Genomic DNA, 19,535 nt, shown 5'->3' with positions numbered 1-19,535 from the left:
GCTGAATAATTATAAATTTTACTCCAATGTGCATATATTTGAATATTTCACTTACTGCGTTTTTTCTAATCTATTTGTATTGTGTTCTATGTACAAATTCACATTTTTTTCTTAATTATGTAATTATTAATTGAAATAAATGTAGATATGTAGTTAAGTTACATTTTTAAAATTTTATTTGTAATAAAAAGCACTTTAGTTCCAGACTGCCCAATTGTTGTCTTATTTATTATGATTTAGTATTTTCACCACTAGCAATACAACACAAAATGAACGAATGAAACATAGATGGAGCTAGTGTTACTTCATCGAGTTCTTGACATTTTAATGAATGAGTTATGAAGAGAGAAACATTCAATTATTATTTCCAGTCTCGCACTCTTCATTCAACGTTGTGCATCGACCGAGTCGATTTGTTCGACGGAACTCTACTTCGTGAAATGACAAAGACTAAAAAAAACATGTAAATTCTAACAGAAAACGAGAATATAATATGTTAAAATAAAGTGACAAGATTTTTTTAAACGTTTTTAAAATACGTCCATTCTATTTTAAATCGCGTCCGACCTCAATCGTGTTTATTTATGTTTTGTGAGTGGGTATCTTTGTGTGTTTGTTTTGCAAACAGTTAGTATACCCTACAATTTAAAAGGTTGTGCATTAAAATGTACATAATGCAATGATAGTAATGTGGTTGCTGCTGTGAGGATCGCTAGGGCAGCGACATGATGTGGAAGGTGGTAGTGTTCTGTGTGCTGGTGGGTGGAGGCGTGACTACGGGACAGTCATGGCTGGATAACATAACCGACAACCTGCTGGAAGGCACGTTAAAGGAGATGCAGTCATCGGTCGTGAACTACTCGAAGCCGGTGATCAATGTAACGTACATGGCTGATTTCGAATTCGACATGCGAGCTATGGGACACCTCTACAACTCCACTCATATGATCATCGACTTTATTGCTAACAAACAGGCGTACCCTGAAGGTGAGCTATTTTTGGTTTAATTTTAATTAGAAATACAAATATTAAAATAATTTATATGATAACTCCTGTTACATATGTAACAATATTAAATAATAATACGTATACAATAAAACAATAATATTACAATGGTACTCGATTAGGTGAAACAATTTCTGTGTAGCAGCTAGAAAGTAAGTTACAAGGTAAACGAGTAGGCCAGAGCAATAACTTGCAAGCTATGTGAAATATTGATAAGGTTCACCGAATTTGAATATTAAATCACTTGTAGCAATTATTGCATGCATTTTAAACTGTCAAATATATTTAATCTTTTCAAATGATAATACAAACATACACACATACTCAGAATGATCACACAATGGCAGTGCAATTTGATCAATAGATGTTTCATTAAACAACACAGCTCCCACGGCAACATTATGAGATTTTATATCGATGAGCCTTAAGTTAAACCATTATTTTACATTTCAACAGAACATATAGTTATGAAAGAAACATTTTGAAAAAAAGTGCATAAAGTAATGTCACATTTGGAAAAGTTTGTGTTTTCGTCCACATAGCAAGTAGAGCACAATTGCTTGTACTTGCCTGAGCTTATCATTACTACTTCAAGATCTGTTAACAATATAAGATACTCATACATTCGGCTGATGTTTTATATTATAGTGCCTAAGCCATGTATGTTTATGCAACATGTATATAATTAAGAAACTTTGAAGGGGAGGAACTGAGAATATTTATATTTAAATTGTCCTTATCGCTAATTATGCTCGATACATTTATTTAATGGTATATTTTGATGTTAACATAACTAAATAGACATATCTTACCCTGAGAGACTGGAAAGCATAAGAACAAAAATTATATTGACCAAATTTCAATATAAAAATCAACAAGAGTGTTTTTATCTATTTTTTACAGAGAAGTCATTAAGATATTAATTAGTCTTCATGATAAATGTTTACAAAGTAAGAATAAATTAACATTATTTTCAAAGTGATGTTGTAAATATATTAAGTAATTACTTTTATGTTTAAGACAACAGTACAAAAGTATTGAACCAGACTCAAAAACATAAACATTTTTAAAATTGTTTTTTTATTTACAATTAGCAACTATTGTTGAATGAGGGATAGAGTGATAAAATGCTTCAATGTGAAGTTTACTTCAATAAAATATGTTTGATTTGATATGATGACATTTTTGTAGAACAAATCTCAGATAATTTGATCTGACCCAACAAATGACCATAATAGACATTTTTGTCTGTTGAATTGTTTACTAGTTACATTTTATTTCCTCTATACAACAAATATATCAAAGAAATAGAATTTTTTTTCCTATATCGAAAAATATTAATAATAATTATTCATATTTATTTAATTGGAAAAATAATTTAAATTAGAAATTGGAAAATGAATTTGTTGCTGTGTGAAACTCTGATAATAATTAATTATTTGTAAAATAGTCTGCCTCAACTTCAAGAAAAATTAAGTAATGGAGTGCCATTGTTTTAATTTTCACAATTTAATTGCCAATTTCATTATATTATTTCTTATTAGTTAAGTATTAGACACATTCATTAGTTGTATCTTCTAATTTATAGACTCCAAAGAGTACAATTAAATATTAATTAAGACAAATCTCTCTTTCAAAAACATGAAATTAACAATTCAGTTTGTTTTGATTTTTAAAAGCCTAAGCCTAATACTGCGGCGTGTGAGTCGCGCTGTGTGCGAGCGCAGGCGCGGCCGTCGACCTTGCTTGTCGTGTTGCGCATGCTAACTGCTACTAGCTAGGGTTGACGAGCTACGACTCACTTTCCGACTTACACCCAATAAATTATCAAAATGACAATAAAAATATGTATGACATTTGGTCCTTGATCGTCAAACTTCGACCTAGACGGTAGAAGTCACAAATTCACCATAAGTAAATATTTATTAAAGACTTATTATATCTGGATCATCACCATCAGATAATGTAGTAAAACTGAGGTATTAGCATATATTCACAGATGTTGTTGTTGAATGTATATTTTTCCATACATTCCTATAGATACAATATTTCAAACAGCCGGTATACAATTCATAACAAATAAATTGTTTGTAAAAGTAAAAAAATAATGAGATTCTCTTGATGGGAGTGCTTGATTTGAAACATTATTTCCGCTTGAGTGGTCGCGAGCCCTGTAAGTGGTAGTTTCTTATTGGCTGCGCCCGCCTCGCTCCCGAGACACGTTTGCTTATTATTTCCGTCTTTATTGTAATGCTACCTACAGGCTGCTCGCCCAGCAGCGTCTCCCGTTTTGATATTAACATTTCATACGCAAACAAATGAGCCCTTTTATCTTTTAGTCAAATGCAAAGGCGTAAACGGAAAAAGCAACAAAGCTTTGCTCTATTTATTCGAAAACAATAGTAGCTACTCTAGTGTTTTCGCACTTTGTGTCGCACTTACAATGTGAATCTCTTGATCTCTCGAAATACGTAAAATTGTTAAAAATAATAATTAACTCAAGGATGGAAGGAAAATGATTTTCAGATTTAAGATGATTATTGGTTATGGTTATTAATTGATTGCCTCGTTTGTTTAAAATGGACGATTTATGGACACGTACGTACTAAATTTGGTTTAGATTATTTTATTGGTGAAAAAAAAATTAAAAGAGCACTAGACTGATTTTAAATAATATTGCGTTCTGGACATCTACAGAAATTCTTATATTCGAGTTTAAGTATTGTCACGTTAAATTATCAAGATCAATACTAAATGATGATTTTCTTATTGATAAGTTTTAAGTTTAAATTAATCTTGTAAATTGACGATACAAAAGTGCTTGAAATAGTCTCTTTGAATTTATTAATTTTAATCTTATTTTTTAGTATAATTCCAGTACCTATTCAATTTAACCTGTCGTCAAAATTGGCATCACGCAAATTGTACCACCGTAGTCAATTCCTTTTATAGAGAGACGAATAGATATTTATAGATAGACCTTACTGACCTAAAAATCCCCTCTTGTAAGCGCTTAAAAAGAGGGTATTATTAATAAAACACATATTTTTTGTTGTTGTGATAAATAATAATTAAAGGCGGTCATTTTTTTCAACTATTCTTTGTCGTTTTGATGGTCCTGTCCTGGAGAAGTTCCTCCTAGGTAGACTCTTCGAGTCGTGAAGACTCTTGAGACTCAGGAAATGATGCTTTGATGGTCGAAATATCATAATCGTCATCATCATCGTGGTTGTTGTTGAATATAATGTCGGCTCCGGCGACGTTGTTGCCTGTTTGGCCACTACAGTGCTGGCAAATAACGAAACAATTAATTCCTGCTTTTCTGCACCCACAAACAGACCCACACTTTCCTTTAAATTTGTACGACATGAGTTTTAAAAGTTCTGGTGGAGCGGGTACGACTGTAGTGCAAATTAGTTCAAGTCCGTAGTTAGTATGACGTCAACCCTATTCCAGAGGATCTTTCAAAATCCGAGCTAAGTTTGTACCTATAGTAGATATGTCTGGGAATTTCACTCCCCAAATTTTTGGCTTTTTACTGTTATCTTAGTAATGGTGAACGATACGTGGAAAATGCAAAGAACCATAATTGTAGATCGTAAAAAAAGAAACAAAAAAAGTATTAAAAAAAAATTTACGTTTCTCAACAGAGAACCGAGTTATTATGAAAAGTCCGTTATTTTTCAAGATGGCGTAAATGCACAAGGTTTTTTTGTGCGATAATTTGAAGTTAAGCTATTCTAGCCCACACAATATCCAAAATTGAGCTTTCTCGGTTCATTTGCATTTCTCACCCGTTTTTCCCGACGTAATGACTGGACTATAAGAATAAATTCGAAACTCACCGCAGAACACGAGCGTGAAATGTTAGAATGTGATAAGCGAGATTGATTATAATAATTATAAAATGTATAGGATACACGAATCAAAATGGAATATCATCGTAAGTCGGTTGTCAATATATCACGTTTGATACGGAGTGAATTATTACAGAATATAATTGCATTTCAATACTGTAAATTGATATTTGTGGCGAGTTACTATGAAGTCAATAGAACAAGTCTTCTCCATAAAAATAAAACACATTAAGGGTCAACTTTTAGGGTTATCGGTCTAACGGTGCCGAAGTCTAAAAATCTCAAACAATATAGGTACTAGCATCCACTGTTATTTATAACATTATTTAACACAGCTTTACATTGAACCTTAACTAATAATTAATTTTAAACGTTTTAATAAAACTAGGAACATAATAATTAAATTTCCATTCTATTCCATTCGTATAGAGCATTCGAATGACTTGTAGATTCGGAGTATTATACGAAACCGCTGTTTTCATAAGACGTTGGTGTCGATACAGCCAGGCTTGCGTCACCGTTTGACTCATTCGCTGCCTCATTGGTCTCGACCAGTTTTAGCTGGCCACGAGATGAGCTTTCTAAAGACTTGAGGCATTTCATTCTTTAAATTATAACCCTGGTTTACAACAAAATCACTCTACCAATCATGTCTCTTATCAATCTGAAGTAATATATAGATCTGACGAGCTTGTTTTTTTTATAGTTTGAGCGTGATAATCTTAAGAGTCCAATTTTAAAGAGTATTTTGGCCTTAGTTAAAGACTACAGCTTAACATCAAGCTACGACTGACGGGTGCGGAACAGTCTCATATAGTTCAGTGTTTTTTGCGAGCTTTTGTGTCGACAACCCAAATTATTATTTTGTTGATGACGTAGGGTTTTTGATAGTAGAGGAGATAATGATAATGATAACGTATAATACACATATGAATATGATCGCTGTATTGAGTCTTGTTATCTTTAATAAAAAATATAGTTTAGCGTTCGTTCTATGATGTTAAACCTAATAAGAAGATGTAGTACCGAGAAGCGCTTCCTTCTCTTGAAACTATCTGTTTGCATAAGGTCAATCTTCTTTTTCCGGTTTTTATTAAATAATGCATGTGTAATACATATTAAGAGCGCTCAGTGGATAGACAAACTGGAATTTAACTGCCAAGCTCGAAGTCAAATCCGCAACATCTGAATTTTCATGTGAATATTTTGTATTTATAATTTCGTCCCGTTTTCCGCGACGAAGAAAACATCTCTAGGAACATTTGTCGCATGATATATGTACATCCGCCGTCATCCCGAATATGCTGACTTCGCAAAGTTACTACATCCTTCCTGGGGCACAGTATTCGCTTCTACAATAACTTATTTTTAACTTGACCTATTAAAAAAATTAAGTGTGGAATTAGCATTTGTTGATTTCTCGACAGGATATATACAAATCTAATTGCACTTCACTGACACACTCTGTAATTACAATGGTGGAAAAGAGGTTAAATGAAGGAAGATTCACGGTAGAATCTACTTTCCGAAATTGCGGTTTACATTTAATTTACCGTACTAATACACCGTAATATGTCGATTGGAAAATCCTTTTATGTGCTTACAGAATAAAATATTTTGATTTTTTATCGGAATAAGCCCCAACTCCTGAAAAGGAGATGAGGAGTGATTAGTAGGACTTTTAATGTTTGTTACTATTACATTTATTTACAATAAAAATAGAATTTTGTTTACTGTTATCAAACCTTTTTAATAAATTGTTTAATTTATAATCAGTCGATCATGTATGGTTGTAATGGTCAGCAAGACTGAGGGACTTGGTGCTATCTTTTATTGAAGTACATAATTTCTTACAAGGTCGTAACTGGCGAAATACAAAACAAGCTATTAACCTAAAAGCTAAAAGCTTGATTCTAGTTCTTAAAATAGGTCATTGGGTATGTGGAACAGTTTGGCAAGTCTGAGCGAATAACAGCTATTAAAGGTGAAAGGCTTGATTAGGTCGTGTGAGACTTTTCTGCGAGTCTTGCTCTATTGTTAAGCATTTTAAACTTAAATGTTAGTATAATATTTAATGTGTTAAATTAATTAATTAAATTGTTATCATTTTTATGATGAACAAGATCATGAAACTTGACGTCAATAGTCTAAATATAAAGCAGTGGAACTTATATAATATTATTATATTTATTATATGTATGTGCTGAATCTTTTGGTATACATTCTCTTGTATATTAGATGTAGTTTCTTTAGTAAAGCCTTATAGAAAATCGTCTCCTAATGTTTTGTATATATTTATATAGATTGTACAGTTACTTTCATTTATATTTTTCGAATATCCGTTCATGAATAATAAAATATCATGGATAAATAAATCCACCGTGAAATCTCTTTCGTTTGCAAACGATGTCATGGTCGAAGTGCGCTCTTTTCATCTGCAGTGCTTATGAAATCTGCGTTCATAACTGTATATCCATATTACGTAGCTGACGTCATATAAAAGCTTGGCTTATGGGTATTACAGTGGAGCTTATTAGACCGATTTCTTATCTATATCTATATGTATAAAAGCGAAATGCCACTCGCTGATTAATCACGAAATCTCAGAATTTATAACACCTTCAAATTAGAAATTTTATGAAACTTCACCCCTAAGGATGTAAAACGATTGGAATTTTATATGAAATTCCCATGTTTTTGAAGTAAGAGAATTTAAATTGAAATGAAAGATGATATGGAGCTAAACTAATAACGTATCTTCAGAAATTAACCCCCTTTTGGGGTTAAAATAGGGAATGTTTGTTTATCACAGCTATTTATATAAGTGTAAACTATTTGATACTTACTGTAAATTGTTTAGATGTTATTCACATGTCTCTTAGTTGATTGCTCTGCACAGATCAGTAAACACTCACTGCGGCTTCAATATGTTTGGACAACAATAGCGTTCATGTTTCACCTAGACATTGTGGTTGATGCAGTCAATTTTGATTTGTTTTCGTTATAAGTTTGTTGTGCTTTGTACTTTTATTTAGATTTGAATACAGTTTTTATAGTATTTAGTTCGTCTCTCTACAGCTGACTTGTTAGAACTCGCTAGAACAATTTTGATTTCTTGTCATTTCGAACCGAATGATTTCAATGAACACAAGCTGACTAACTAAGCCATTAGTGGTTATAATAGGTGAATCTTAAACGGAGATTACGGATTCAAACACGGAGAAATCACCACTAAATTTTCATGTGCTTAATAAATGTGTGTCTTTTACTTCGTGGTAAGGCTTTATGCAAGCCCGTCCGGGTAGGTACCAGTAACTCACAGATATTCTACTGCCTAACATAAATACTTAGTATTATTGTGTTCCGTTTTGAAGGGTGAGTGAATTAGCGTAACTGCAGACAAGGCAGATTACATTTTAATTCTCTAGTTGAATATTTCTTAGTATGTCAATGTGTATGGGTAGTGGTGACCACTTACCATACCAGGTTTCTACCAATACCATAAAAATAATTCTCTTTCTTAGCTGTTAAGGAATGTATGTTTAAAAAGAGGATAACAAACAGTCGAGAACACCAATCGTTATCTAAACATATTTTGTAGTGTAGAGACGCGCAAGTCATTAACAATTAACGGTTTGTTTGGACAGCTGGCGGTCGGTCTCGCAGACGCTAGACGCTAGATGCAAAGGTGCTAAACGAGCGCTAACTGTTTGTACACGGAGTAAACGTAAGCGCTTCACGCGGTGAAACGTCATAATACGACGAGCGTCATCTGTCGCTCATATTTTTTTATGCACGCGATGTCTCGAACGCAAATGTGGTATCCTTTTGCGTTTCGTAGTCCTTTAGGTGCGTGCATGTTATTCAGTAGTTAGTCATATTATTCTTAGTTACAGCGAATGATGTTGTATTGAAGAATCGAGGTCGATGACCAGCAACAGTGGCCGTTTTTATTCGTTAACTCTTTGTTTCATATTCACTCCGTTATCAAGCGAACTATTTAAAATAGTTATGTCAAATATACTCATTCTATAATTGTCTTTTCAAATACTAAACACGCTAAAAAAATTAAGCTACATACATCTGTACAATTTTCTGTTTCATTCATACTCAGTAAAATTTAAGAGTAAAAAAATATTAAATTGTATCAAGTCTACAAGTAGTTAAAAGGTCAGATGGCACTCGATATCAGGCAGATAATTGCAGTGGGAGCGTTGTTGTTCTATTCTGGGAAGAGCGAACAATACGAACGGTTGTGGTAGTTGAGTTAATTACACATCGTCTGTTACATCGTATTCGTAACGCAGGCATATTTAAGTACCAACTATTAGAAAATAAATTGTTTGTAAGAAAATATTAATGTAATTAAATAATTAAATTAATAACTAATTTCTTATAAACAAGCCGAGCAGGACAAAAATATTAGTTACAAAGATAGACTTATTAGGAAAACATGAATGTCTGCAGCCCATATTATTTCAATCTCTAGTGTAGTGTGTCGCTGATAACTTATCAATGTGTAATACCTATGTGTGACTGCGTTTAACGCCCCATACAGCACCTCGCCCCTCGCACCGACTCCCGCCTCTCGTCTGCTGATAATAATGACTACTGACTGCTTATGTTCGCCTGGTACGTTTTCAGGAGTTGCGTTGTGAAAAGCATTTTCCAGAGCGACGTCACAATAAACTTTATATTTATTGTATGCATAATTTATACGTCTTTACTTATCGTGTAACTATTTTTAGTTTCGTTTTTCACTTTCAACGTACATATAGCTAGGTCATGACGTTAAATATAATGTTTCAATGTTTGCCTTCGTCACAAATTAACATTGCTAGTCATTCGTTCCATCTGATAACAATACCCGTTAAAACCACAAAAACATCAGTTGTTTGATAGTTTTTAAGCTGCTTCATAATGTCGTGGTGGATTACTATTAAAATATATTTTGTTTAGGAGGGATAGACAACATTGTAAATTATTCTTATTCGAAAAACCTCATCTATATACCGAGTATCATTCTCATGATATCTGCAGAAGCGCAGACGAGGTTGCCAAAACTAAAGTATGACCCAGCATAGGCGAGGCCGGCACGTTTGGATTTGGGTCGCACCTGCATTGCGTCGACCCTACAAGTCGACTTGATAAATATCATCGATGACTTGGACCTTTCTAGAATTTCAATTAAAAAACGAAAAATCAAGTAGGCCAAAGATGTAGGTCGGATCTGCAGTGCGTCGGCGTCGTGGTTAGGCTTCTGCGACAGCCGCTTTGTATGCACTTGACTCGGTTTTAAATTCCCGACCCAAATGTGTAAACATGCCAGAGCTGCTTGTCTGAAGTCGTTTGTAGAAATCTATCTATATAATCCAACGTCATTGGTTCCTTTGATATTTATTTTACTTGGGGTTTTCTACTTATTTTAATTTATTGAATATAACCAATTATTTGAATTAACCCGTTTTATATTTTATTGAAAACTGAGAATGAACCGATCTTGTATTGTAATAACCGAAGAAGCACAGATGAATAAGAGTAAATAGAAAAAATATGGAATTGTTAGTATGAAATCGTCATGGCCGTTTATTTGCGTACAGTGCTGCGTTGCCGACGCGGGCGACTCGCTCTGTGGGGGGAGCGCGGAGGTCGAATCAATTGCATCTATGGTTATCGAGAGTACCGTCTGCAGTACTATGATGACCATAATAAAAAATGTAAAATTTTATATGTTATCGTATATCATCGACGAACCGAAACTACTACAGCCGGAAAGATTCCCTAAGCACGGTAAGGTGTAATTTTTAGTTTAAAATTTCATTTTCCTAGCCCAAATAGATATTCATGGATTGAAATGTTTAACTCATCAAATAAACGTCATTAGGGATGTTTACCTACATTTTAGTGATGGATATGTCAGGTGTTTTTTTAAGTTATGTCCTTTAAATTTTTTATTACAAACACGAAACAAAATATGACATATTGTGTTGCTTAAAAAAATGTTACAGCATTCTTAAAATATATCTCTCAAAGATGTTGAATATGAAAAGTTTTCAATAATAATAATATAAGAAAAATGTCATTATAATGTCTTAAATCGGTCACACATTTTTTGGGATTTTATATACAAACTCTTTGTTTAATTAACTTAATTGAAATAAATTGAGTAGTAAGTAATCAGAACATAACTAAAATGATGTAAAGTATAAAATAATCAATATGAAAGCCACGTTTAATATAATAGATGTTATAATACATTTTCCGTCTTCATAACATGAACGAGTCGAGAACCTACAATTTTTTTTTTTTTAAATAAAAATCAAATTTCTGATATTACATATTAGTGATGCTGTCGCTACATCGGGCGTGCGAATTGCATTAGAAGGGGAGCCAATGCCGTCTAGGTATATAATATGTTATCCATTACACGTGTCCGTTAGTCAGCCTATAATATGTATTTACGCACTATATACATCTATATTAATAATTTCGTGCAGGTCTACGATAGACCCGATCGAAACCTATTAATAATTATAGATCGTTCAAAAATAATTATTATTAGTCGACAACATGTATCCGCAAAATCCGTATAATCGAGATATTTCGATATTAAACCGAGAACAACGCGCGGCCATGTTTGACGTTTACGGGCGCGTTCAGAAAGTTGTGTAAAGAATAATTTACATAAATACCCTAAATAAAAAAAATACAGATGTTTGATAATCACAACGTTTATAAAAATATATATGAAAAGTAAATGATGAAACGTATTTGTTTAGTATTATTTATTTCACCCGACCGAAGCCGTTTTTTCATCTAGTTATTATATAATAATTTTATGTAAACTTTTCTTAATATTACTACTATCCACTGTACAAATCATGGCGTTTCATGGTTCTAAAAAGTATACCTATTATGTCTTAGGTATAGATAATTTTATGAGAAAGTAAATACGTGTTTGAGGGTTTTTTTTATTATATCGTATAAACATTCTGAGAACAAGATAAGCTTCAAAACAATAAGATAACGCATAATAAAACTTACAACGAAATGATATCATTAAAATGTTATCTTTGCTTAATCATAAGTATTTATTAAATGGCTTAACTGATTTAATACTCTTTTATGTTCGGTTTTGTAAAATACTGTGCAAATTTAATGATAATAATTGTTAACTTTTGATGTACCGAGTAGTTGATAATCGATCGAACTTGATAACGGCATTTATTAACAGATCCATCACATAATAATTATATTTTAAAATATTCATCTGCTCAATAAACATTAAACAAAAACTTGGGAATGACGATACTAAAAATATCATTACTCGGATACTCAGCCGTCTGGAACAAAGTTAATCGGCCGAGTTTGAAGTGAAAAAATTATGAATATACCGAATATGGTACGGAGTTACAAAAAGTACTATGACCAACTCTAATTTCTCCAATATACTCGTAAACCGTCACTATATTGTTTTATTAAAATCACAATATCCTGTCTTCAAATATTATAAGCGCTTTTGAATCGTCATCTTACAAGATTTAATTTAATGCTAATTTGTTTTGTAGATTCTTCCGGAAATATTTTTTTTTCCGGAATAATAATCCTATCTGCACTGTACATAAATGGCATGTATATAATACTTTTACTAAGTAGTATTTGTTAATGTTTGTTTCTAGTGCATTAAAATTTTAATTTTTCGTTGGTGATATAAAATAACGCTATCCGAGTGAATAGTTATGCGTGTCAACAAGTCTGTCACTACAATATAATATTTGTACTAATAGTACATATAACGAGTATGTTGATGAAATTCGTTTAAAACATCTTAATTAATTGAGTTCACTCGGTGGTAGGGCTTTTCACCAGCCAGTCAAGCTATGTTTGAAGTTAGGTTCGCCTATCAATTCTATAGAAAAACTTGATACGAAGCAAGCTTTTATCACAGGACGGACATAGACTACTGTTTCACCCTTTGAATAAGGGTATAATGTTGGTAATAAAGGGTTGTAAGCGAACCGCGGGTTTCGCTAGTATATTTACCTATTGGTAAGCCATGGAGACAGCAGAAGGAAAAAGCAGTATAGCTTATTTATTTATATTTAAAACTAGCTTTGTTTAAATGCGCTAAAAGAAAAATATCAACTTTTACTGTTAACTTTTTAACGTTATTTTACATTTCACAGTATTATATGATATAAACAAGTAAATTAAACCATGCATTGTCATGCAAACTGAACGTGAAAACAACTGAACTGAACGATACAAAATTTGAGCTCAATCGGTTAAAGATATGCTTCTAAATTGAGTTGTAAGATTTTACCCTTACATTGTTAGTTAAATAAAAACTTGTAAAAAGGAATCTGATGTGTAATTTTTATTTTCATACATAACAGCTTGAAATATTACATTATTCCAGTAGATTTCTAACTACACGTATACAACGATATCGGGACACGAATCGGTTCTTTACCAAACGACAAAATGTTAGTGAAAGGTACGAAGATATTTCATGTCAAGCAAAAATAATAATAAGATTTTTACTTACCTCAAATTGAAAGATTTCTACTTGGTCGAATAAGCTTTCCTCGAACATTGTGATTTTATATAAAGAGGCTCATTATAATGTGGATCAGTGGTTCTCTTGAAGCCTCTAGCCTCCATTCGGAGATCTGAATGGATATTCAACGGGCGGCTAGCTTTACTCAACTTCATACTGTTTTTAATTAAACTATGCTATTTTTAATATGAATTTTTGGTCTTATTTTGTGTGAAACGTTGATTTTTTGAGATGGAGTTTAGCTTATTATAATACAAAATTTTATTATGAATATAACTTTACTGGTTGAAATTATTTGTGTAACTAATGCTATGAGCTATAAACTGTTTTACACAAATTGTCTGTTATTCTGATGCTTGTAGGATTGGGTGACGTGTTTTGTCACTGCTCTGCTTTGGGGGTAATTATATAGCTAAACTTTCACATCAAAGTGTCCCAAGTTTTCTTGGTTGTTTGATTATTGGTGCACACAATACACATAATATTCTACATTGTATGTTACTCATATTTATTTTAGATAATCTTAAACTTACTTATCATCCGATATTTACAATTAACGATTCCGAATATATTTATGTATTTTTCGTATAATGTTTATAAATACTTCTAGAGATGATTCAATATTCTTAGATATCAAATAAGCCATGTAGGTGTCTTATCGATACTTTGAGATACGTGTATCTATCTTTATCTGTACTGAAATGTTACATGTAAATAAATAAATGACGTCGCGTTACGAAGAATACAACATTTAATTTCTCTAACTGTTTGATCAAAGTGTTCGTCCATCTGTTCCCGCAGGCATCTAGTTCACGGGGTTACAGCAAAGCGAACATTACGACACAACTATCACTCTCCTAATGTCAATAATGACTCACACACCGAATCACTTCGTGTAAGACTTTAAAACTTGTGCTGTTGACGATAGAGTTAATATTTGCTTGCACAATATTGTCACGTTGAAGTGGCCACCGGTTGACTTTTCCTCTTTTGTGTCCGCATCATATAGAATTCTCGTTAACATTAGTCATACAACTCACAAATAACGGTCCCCTACGCGTGTCTTACGGATTTATATGTACCTGTTCAGTTCGTAACACAATAAATGAATTAAACATATATGTACAATTTGCTAGTAAGTGAATGCGCTGAATTCCCTTTCGAAATATATCTTACTTCGAATATACTTACTTTATGACACGTTTCAATTATTTGGAATCGGTGTTGGAAATTTAAATTGGTACGTTGCTGTTCACCTTGTAATAGTTGTTTGACTTGTTTGTTATTCATTCATAAAACTATAAATATTTTTAATGATGTCATGCAACATCTATAACATATAGACGTTTAGAAAGTAGGCAGTTATTTCTGATTACCATTCATCTCCCGTATGGTCTAGTGGCTAGGATACCTGGCTTTCACCCAGGAGGCTCGGGTTCGATTCCCGGTACGGGAATATTTTTTTTTTATGTTTTCATTTAAAAGAAGCCTTATTTTTTACTACATCATGTTATCTGTAGATGAGCGTTGTTTCTCCGGCATAATTCATTTATGTTAATGCGTTTCCTGCCTCGTGACACGAGTTGATGAACAAATTACATTAACTGGAGACCGCACGTTTTATAGGTACATAGTCCGGGGATTTTTGAGCAAACTATTTATCCTTGGCCTGGCAGATGAACAATTTTTCTCGTCGCCTTTTACTTACATTTTCAAAATTATTTTATTGTTTTTTGTCGTAAGTGGACAATAGAAACAACGTCGCTATGTCTGGGGCCTACCCTTACTTCCCAGGGCCCCCAATGTGCGACGCACAGTCGGTAACATTAAAAAAAAAACAATTTAATAAAGAGGGCACGTGCCAAGTGCTCTTATGATAAAGACGGACTAAGTCAAAATTTTGTCTAAAATAAATCATTATTTCAGGACAAATTGTCAACAAAAAGATTCGAAGTTTTTATTTTTCAGTTTACTATACCTTCGGTGTTTTTCTGGTGGTGTGGTATTCGGTGGTGTTAGGGTTTTCTGCAAGCCCGGGGTAGGTAGGTACCATCAACTCATACATATATTCTACCGCCAAACAGCAATACTCAGTATTGCTGTGTTCTGGTTTGAAGAGTCTTAATACCCATGACAAAAAAAGAAAAAAAATAGTTTCCATTTACTCCAACAGCAATACAATGATTTTTTTTTAAATTAAAAGCTTATAATATTTTAATGGCGTAGTGTAAAGTCGGTATTTTGATACTTGTTTGTGTTAGGTGACTGTCTCAGGTACCCTATGTCTTTACTCCTGGCAACGTGTATGATCGGTTGTGTTGTTCACGAGTGCTTAACCAAAAGACAAATAATTAATGATCAAACTATTTTTCGCATTTAAAATATTACGATGGCACGTTTTCTGCTATCTAACGTGTGAAGTGCTCAGTAGGTGTCTCCTGATGTCCCCTACGTCGCATTTTCCGGCCGTGTTCGCGACTCGATTATTTCCATCCGCAAGTTGTTTTATTGAGCGAATCCCGTTAGTAGCAGTCTGCCGTCTCCAATCTGGTCCTATCGCGCTCGCGCCGTATGTGCCGCGCTTTACTGTTACACTGCGATCAATGACTTTGAACTTTTTCTTGAGCTTAACGATTCTTATGAATAGCGGCTGCTGTATTTCTCTTTGAACTATTTAAAGTAAAAACTGGATATATAAATTAATTTATATTCACTTAATATAGTTTGTTAAATGACGATTAAAAATGCTTGTAAAAGCCTACTTGAATAAAGTATATTTTGATTTTGATTCTATTTTTGGGCAAAGGACTTCCCTACTATTAAACTCCTAATCCCTACTATTAAAGCCTAAGGAACTCTCTATATCATCACTTGTTTCACAAATATGTCAATATTTATTTAAACGTATTCTTCTTTTCAAGACCTGGTCTTGTAAATTGTTTATTATCTTACCAATAATTTCAAAATCATTGTTATTGAAACCACTGTTTGTTTACTACATTGAATCAAATAGTATCTACTCTTTAGAAAGTACTTGAATAAAATCATATCGACTAAGAATATTCTCAAGATGTCGCGTTCGATTCAGTGCACTGAGGTATAGAAATAAATTAATTATGATTCAATAACGGAAAATAAAGAGCGAGGATACTTTGAATAATATTAACTAAACGAGTGACGACCTTGAACTCGCTGCCCACTCTTCACTCGTCAGCGGTCGACAATGTGAAAGTGAAACGATATTATTATCTTGTGAACGGTAATTGACGATAACGACCCCCCACTGATCGGTGTGTTTTAAAAATTATGTAGCCGATTCGTTTCCTAAAACTTTCCGAATGTTCGGATTAAAGTCAAACATTTGTTGATTTCACTACGGGAATATATAATATGTTGGTGATGATTGTTGCGCTTTATAGGACATAACAATTTATAATAATAAATACAACTATGGGTAGTTTTTATAGCGCGGCTGTTTAAAAGACCGCTTTGGTCTCAAAACAACCCATTCAAATTATGGGATGATAAATATTTATTACAGTACCGATGGGTATAAACGAACACATATTAAAAAAGGTATACGTTCAACGATTATCATCTATTAATTAAATCAAAAATATCATGTCGACTAGCCAGTATAGACAACTGAGCTGAGCTGTGTTTATTAAATACGATACGATGTTGCCGCAGAAGGTAACGGGAAAGTAAAACTTAGAGAACCTTCGACATGTGTCAACACATGCCACCTGATTGACCGCTACAATTTACTCGCTAGAAAGCTAACTGTTCCGTATACGTACTATGAGAATAAGAAATTCACGCTTGTCTATATATAGCCTAAATTTTATACTGTGCATATTTCATAGCGTAGAAATTTATATAATAAAATAAGTATACTAAAACCTTCTTCGTAATGTGCTGCATGTTGTGGTATAAGTTTAATGTTTATTGATTTAGTAGTTTTTTTAGTTTGGTAGTATAAAATAATCTTCCTCGTATAAACTTGTCATAGAAGATTAGAACTTTTGTTCGATGGCAAGGTGTTATTTAATTTACTTTTTCCAATGGTATTCAATAATTTATCGTTATTTAAAATTTATACATAAAATAATTGTAACTCGCATTCCGTAGTAGTTTATTAACGTAGCTTGTTGCTACTAATAAAAATTAAACTAAAACATTTGATAACCAAGTTGATATACGAATATATTATAGCCATTAGTAAAATTTTACGATTCAAGTTATACATTTGAAAATTCCGAATGTATTTAGAAATTGACACAATTTCTGGCTAATATTACAAACCAGGTGGAAAATGAGATAAGAAAATTGTGATCTGTAAATAAGTACTACTGTAAGTGGACTTAGTATTTATTGATTTAAAATATATAAAAAAAAAATTGTTCTTTACTGACATACTCTGTAACTCTACTGAGTTTCATCTATTTTGCGAACCGGTGGAAACTACATTTAATTCAACACTTGACGATTCAAACGTGCTTTTATGAGCCTAGTTGAATAAGGAAAATTTTGATTTTGAGTACAAGTGATCGTTTGAAAAAATTACCATCAGTTTAATAAGAAATAAATACCTCTCAGACCACTGAAGTAACTCAGAAAAAATATCGGCGAACAGACATTTCACTAGAAATTTTTGTTGTCTATCTTAGTATAAAAATGAATTCGTATTCAATGCATTGTTCAGCTGATTGAATATAATGAAATGAATATTTGTAAGACGTTATTGGCACTTGTGCGAATTTTTCTGGTACGCTATTATTAACAAAAACTAGGTCCTTGAGTGGTAACGGATAATCGTTCGCTAACGAATTTAAAGAATTTTAGTCAACGAGATGTTTCGATGCATCTTAACCGATGATTGCGGGTTCAAACCCTGGCAAGCACCATCGAATTTCCATATGCTTAATTTGTGTTTATAATTAATCTCGTGTTTGAAAAGGAAAACATTGTAAGAAAACCTGCATGTGTTTAATTTCAATTAAATTCTGCCACATTTGTATCCGCGGGCGAGTAAGCTCCAAAACTTCTCCGCAAAGAGGTCTTAGCCCAGCAATCTGTGTTCAGAGTCTGTAACTTTATTTTACTTTAAGTCAACGAATGCCGACATTAACCAGTTTTTATTTAAATTAATTTTTCTATGGTAGTGTGTCAGTGCTCGGCACATAAGCTCTCGAACGAGTAATTTTCTCTCGACGCAGACTACCATCAATTACACATATCGTATAAATAATATGGGTAGCTGGGGTCATTTCGGAAACTAACCTACTATTAAATGTTTGGCCAGATATATGAATTCATTCAAGTGTGATAGTAGGTTATTTTTGATGATGATATATTTTACAAAATGGAGAAACATGTTTATTATGATTATTACACTAAAAAATAAAGAGATGTTCAAAAGCTTAACCTTCTTAATTTTGCTTGCCTCCATTCGTCTTCAGCGTTAGAATAAGATACTACAGTAAACATAATATATTACAATGTTTTATTGGATTTTAATGAGCGGATTTTTTTTTAAAGGCAATTTGTTGTTCATATAAACTCTTATCTCTATTTGACCACAGATTTTCCATGTCTGTGTGTTAATGTTTACAGTAATTGATTTAACACGTATCCTTCCTCTTTATATATAAATTTTATACGAATTTCCTTGCATATGGGCTTCCCGATATTTAATTTTATTTTGTGTCTCATTTATACTAATAATATAAATACGAAAGTAAGTGTATGTCTGTCTGTCTGTCTGTCTGTCTGTATCTGTTGCTTTTACACGTCAATTATCACGTAATGTGATGAAATTGGTATGAAAGAAATTTGAACTCCAACGAAGGTATATAGTCTACTTTTTATACATAACACCTGACGAGTAACCCTTATAACGCGGGCGACTGGTCGTTTTACTGTAGTTTAAAGTTATTTAAAGAAAAAGCCGTGTTTGCTAAAAGTGACATGTTTTTTTTTTTAAATTTAGAACAAGTCTATTGATATTTGCAGCGAAAGGTTATTTTAAATATAACTAAATAAGGTTATAATCAGTTCAGTGGAAATTCATCTCACTCATGCGTACACATTCGCTTTAAAAGACTTTCATG

At 32.7% G+C, this 19,535-nt stretch overlaps 1 protein-coding gene and 1 non-coding gene across 12 annotated transcripts in view; both read left to right on the top strand.

Annotated features, from left to right (window-relative positions):
* Positions 1 to 351: 351 nt before the first annotated feature.
* LOC113394876 (prominin-like protein) overlaps positions 352 to 19,535 on the top strand; it is a 42,251-nt gene continuing 23,067 nt past the window's right edge. For all 11 annotated transcript variants that reach the window (XM_026632329.2, XM_026632327.2, XM_064215808.1 and 8 more), the window contains exon 1: positions 352 to 987. In XM_026632329.2, coding sequence (XP_026488114.1) covers positions 726 to 987 — 262 coding nt within the window. In that variant the 5' untranslated portion in view covers positions 352 to 725. The remainder of the gene's footprint in view (positions 988 to 19,535) is intronic.
* Trnae-uuc (transfer RNA glutamic acid (anticodon UUC)) lies at positions 14,807 to 14,878 on the top strand. The gene has a single exon. It is a non-coding gene; the product is annotated as a tRNA-Glu (tRNA).

The sequence above is a fragment of the Vanessa tameamea genome, chromosome 9 (genome assembly GCF_037043105.1).
Source record: "Vanessa tameamea isolate UH-Manoa-2023 chromosome 9, ilVanTame1 primary haplotype, whole genome shotgun sequence".
In the NCBI taxonomy this organism is placed as follows: Eukaryota; Metazoa; Arthropoda; class Insecta; order Lepidoptera; family Nymphalidae; genus Vanessa; species Vanessa tameamea.
This window is presented reverse-complemented; position numbering and strand designations above follow the sequence as displayed.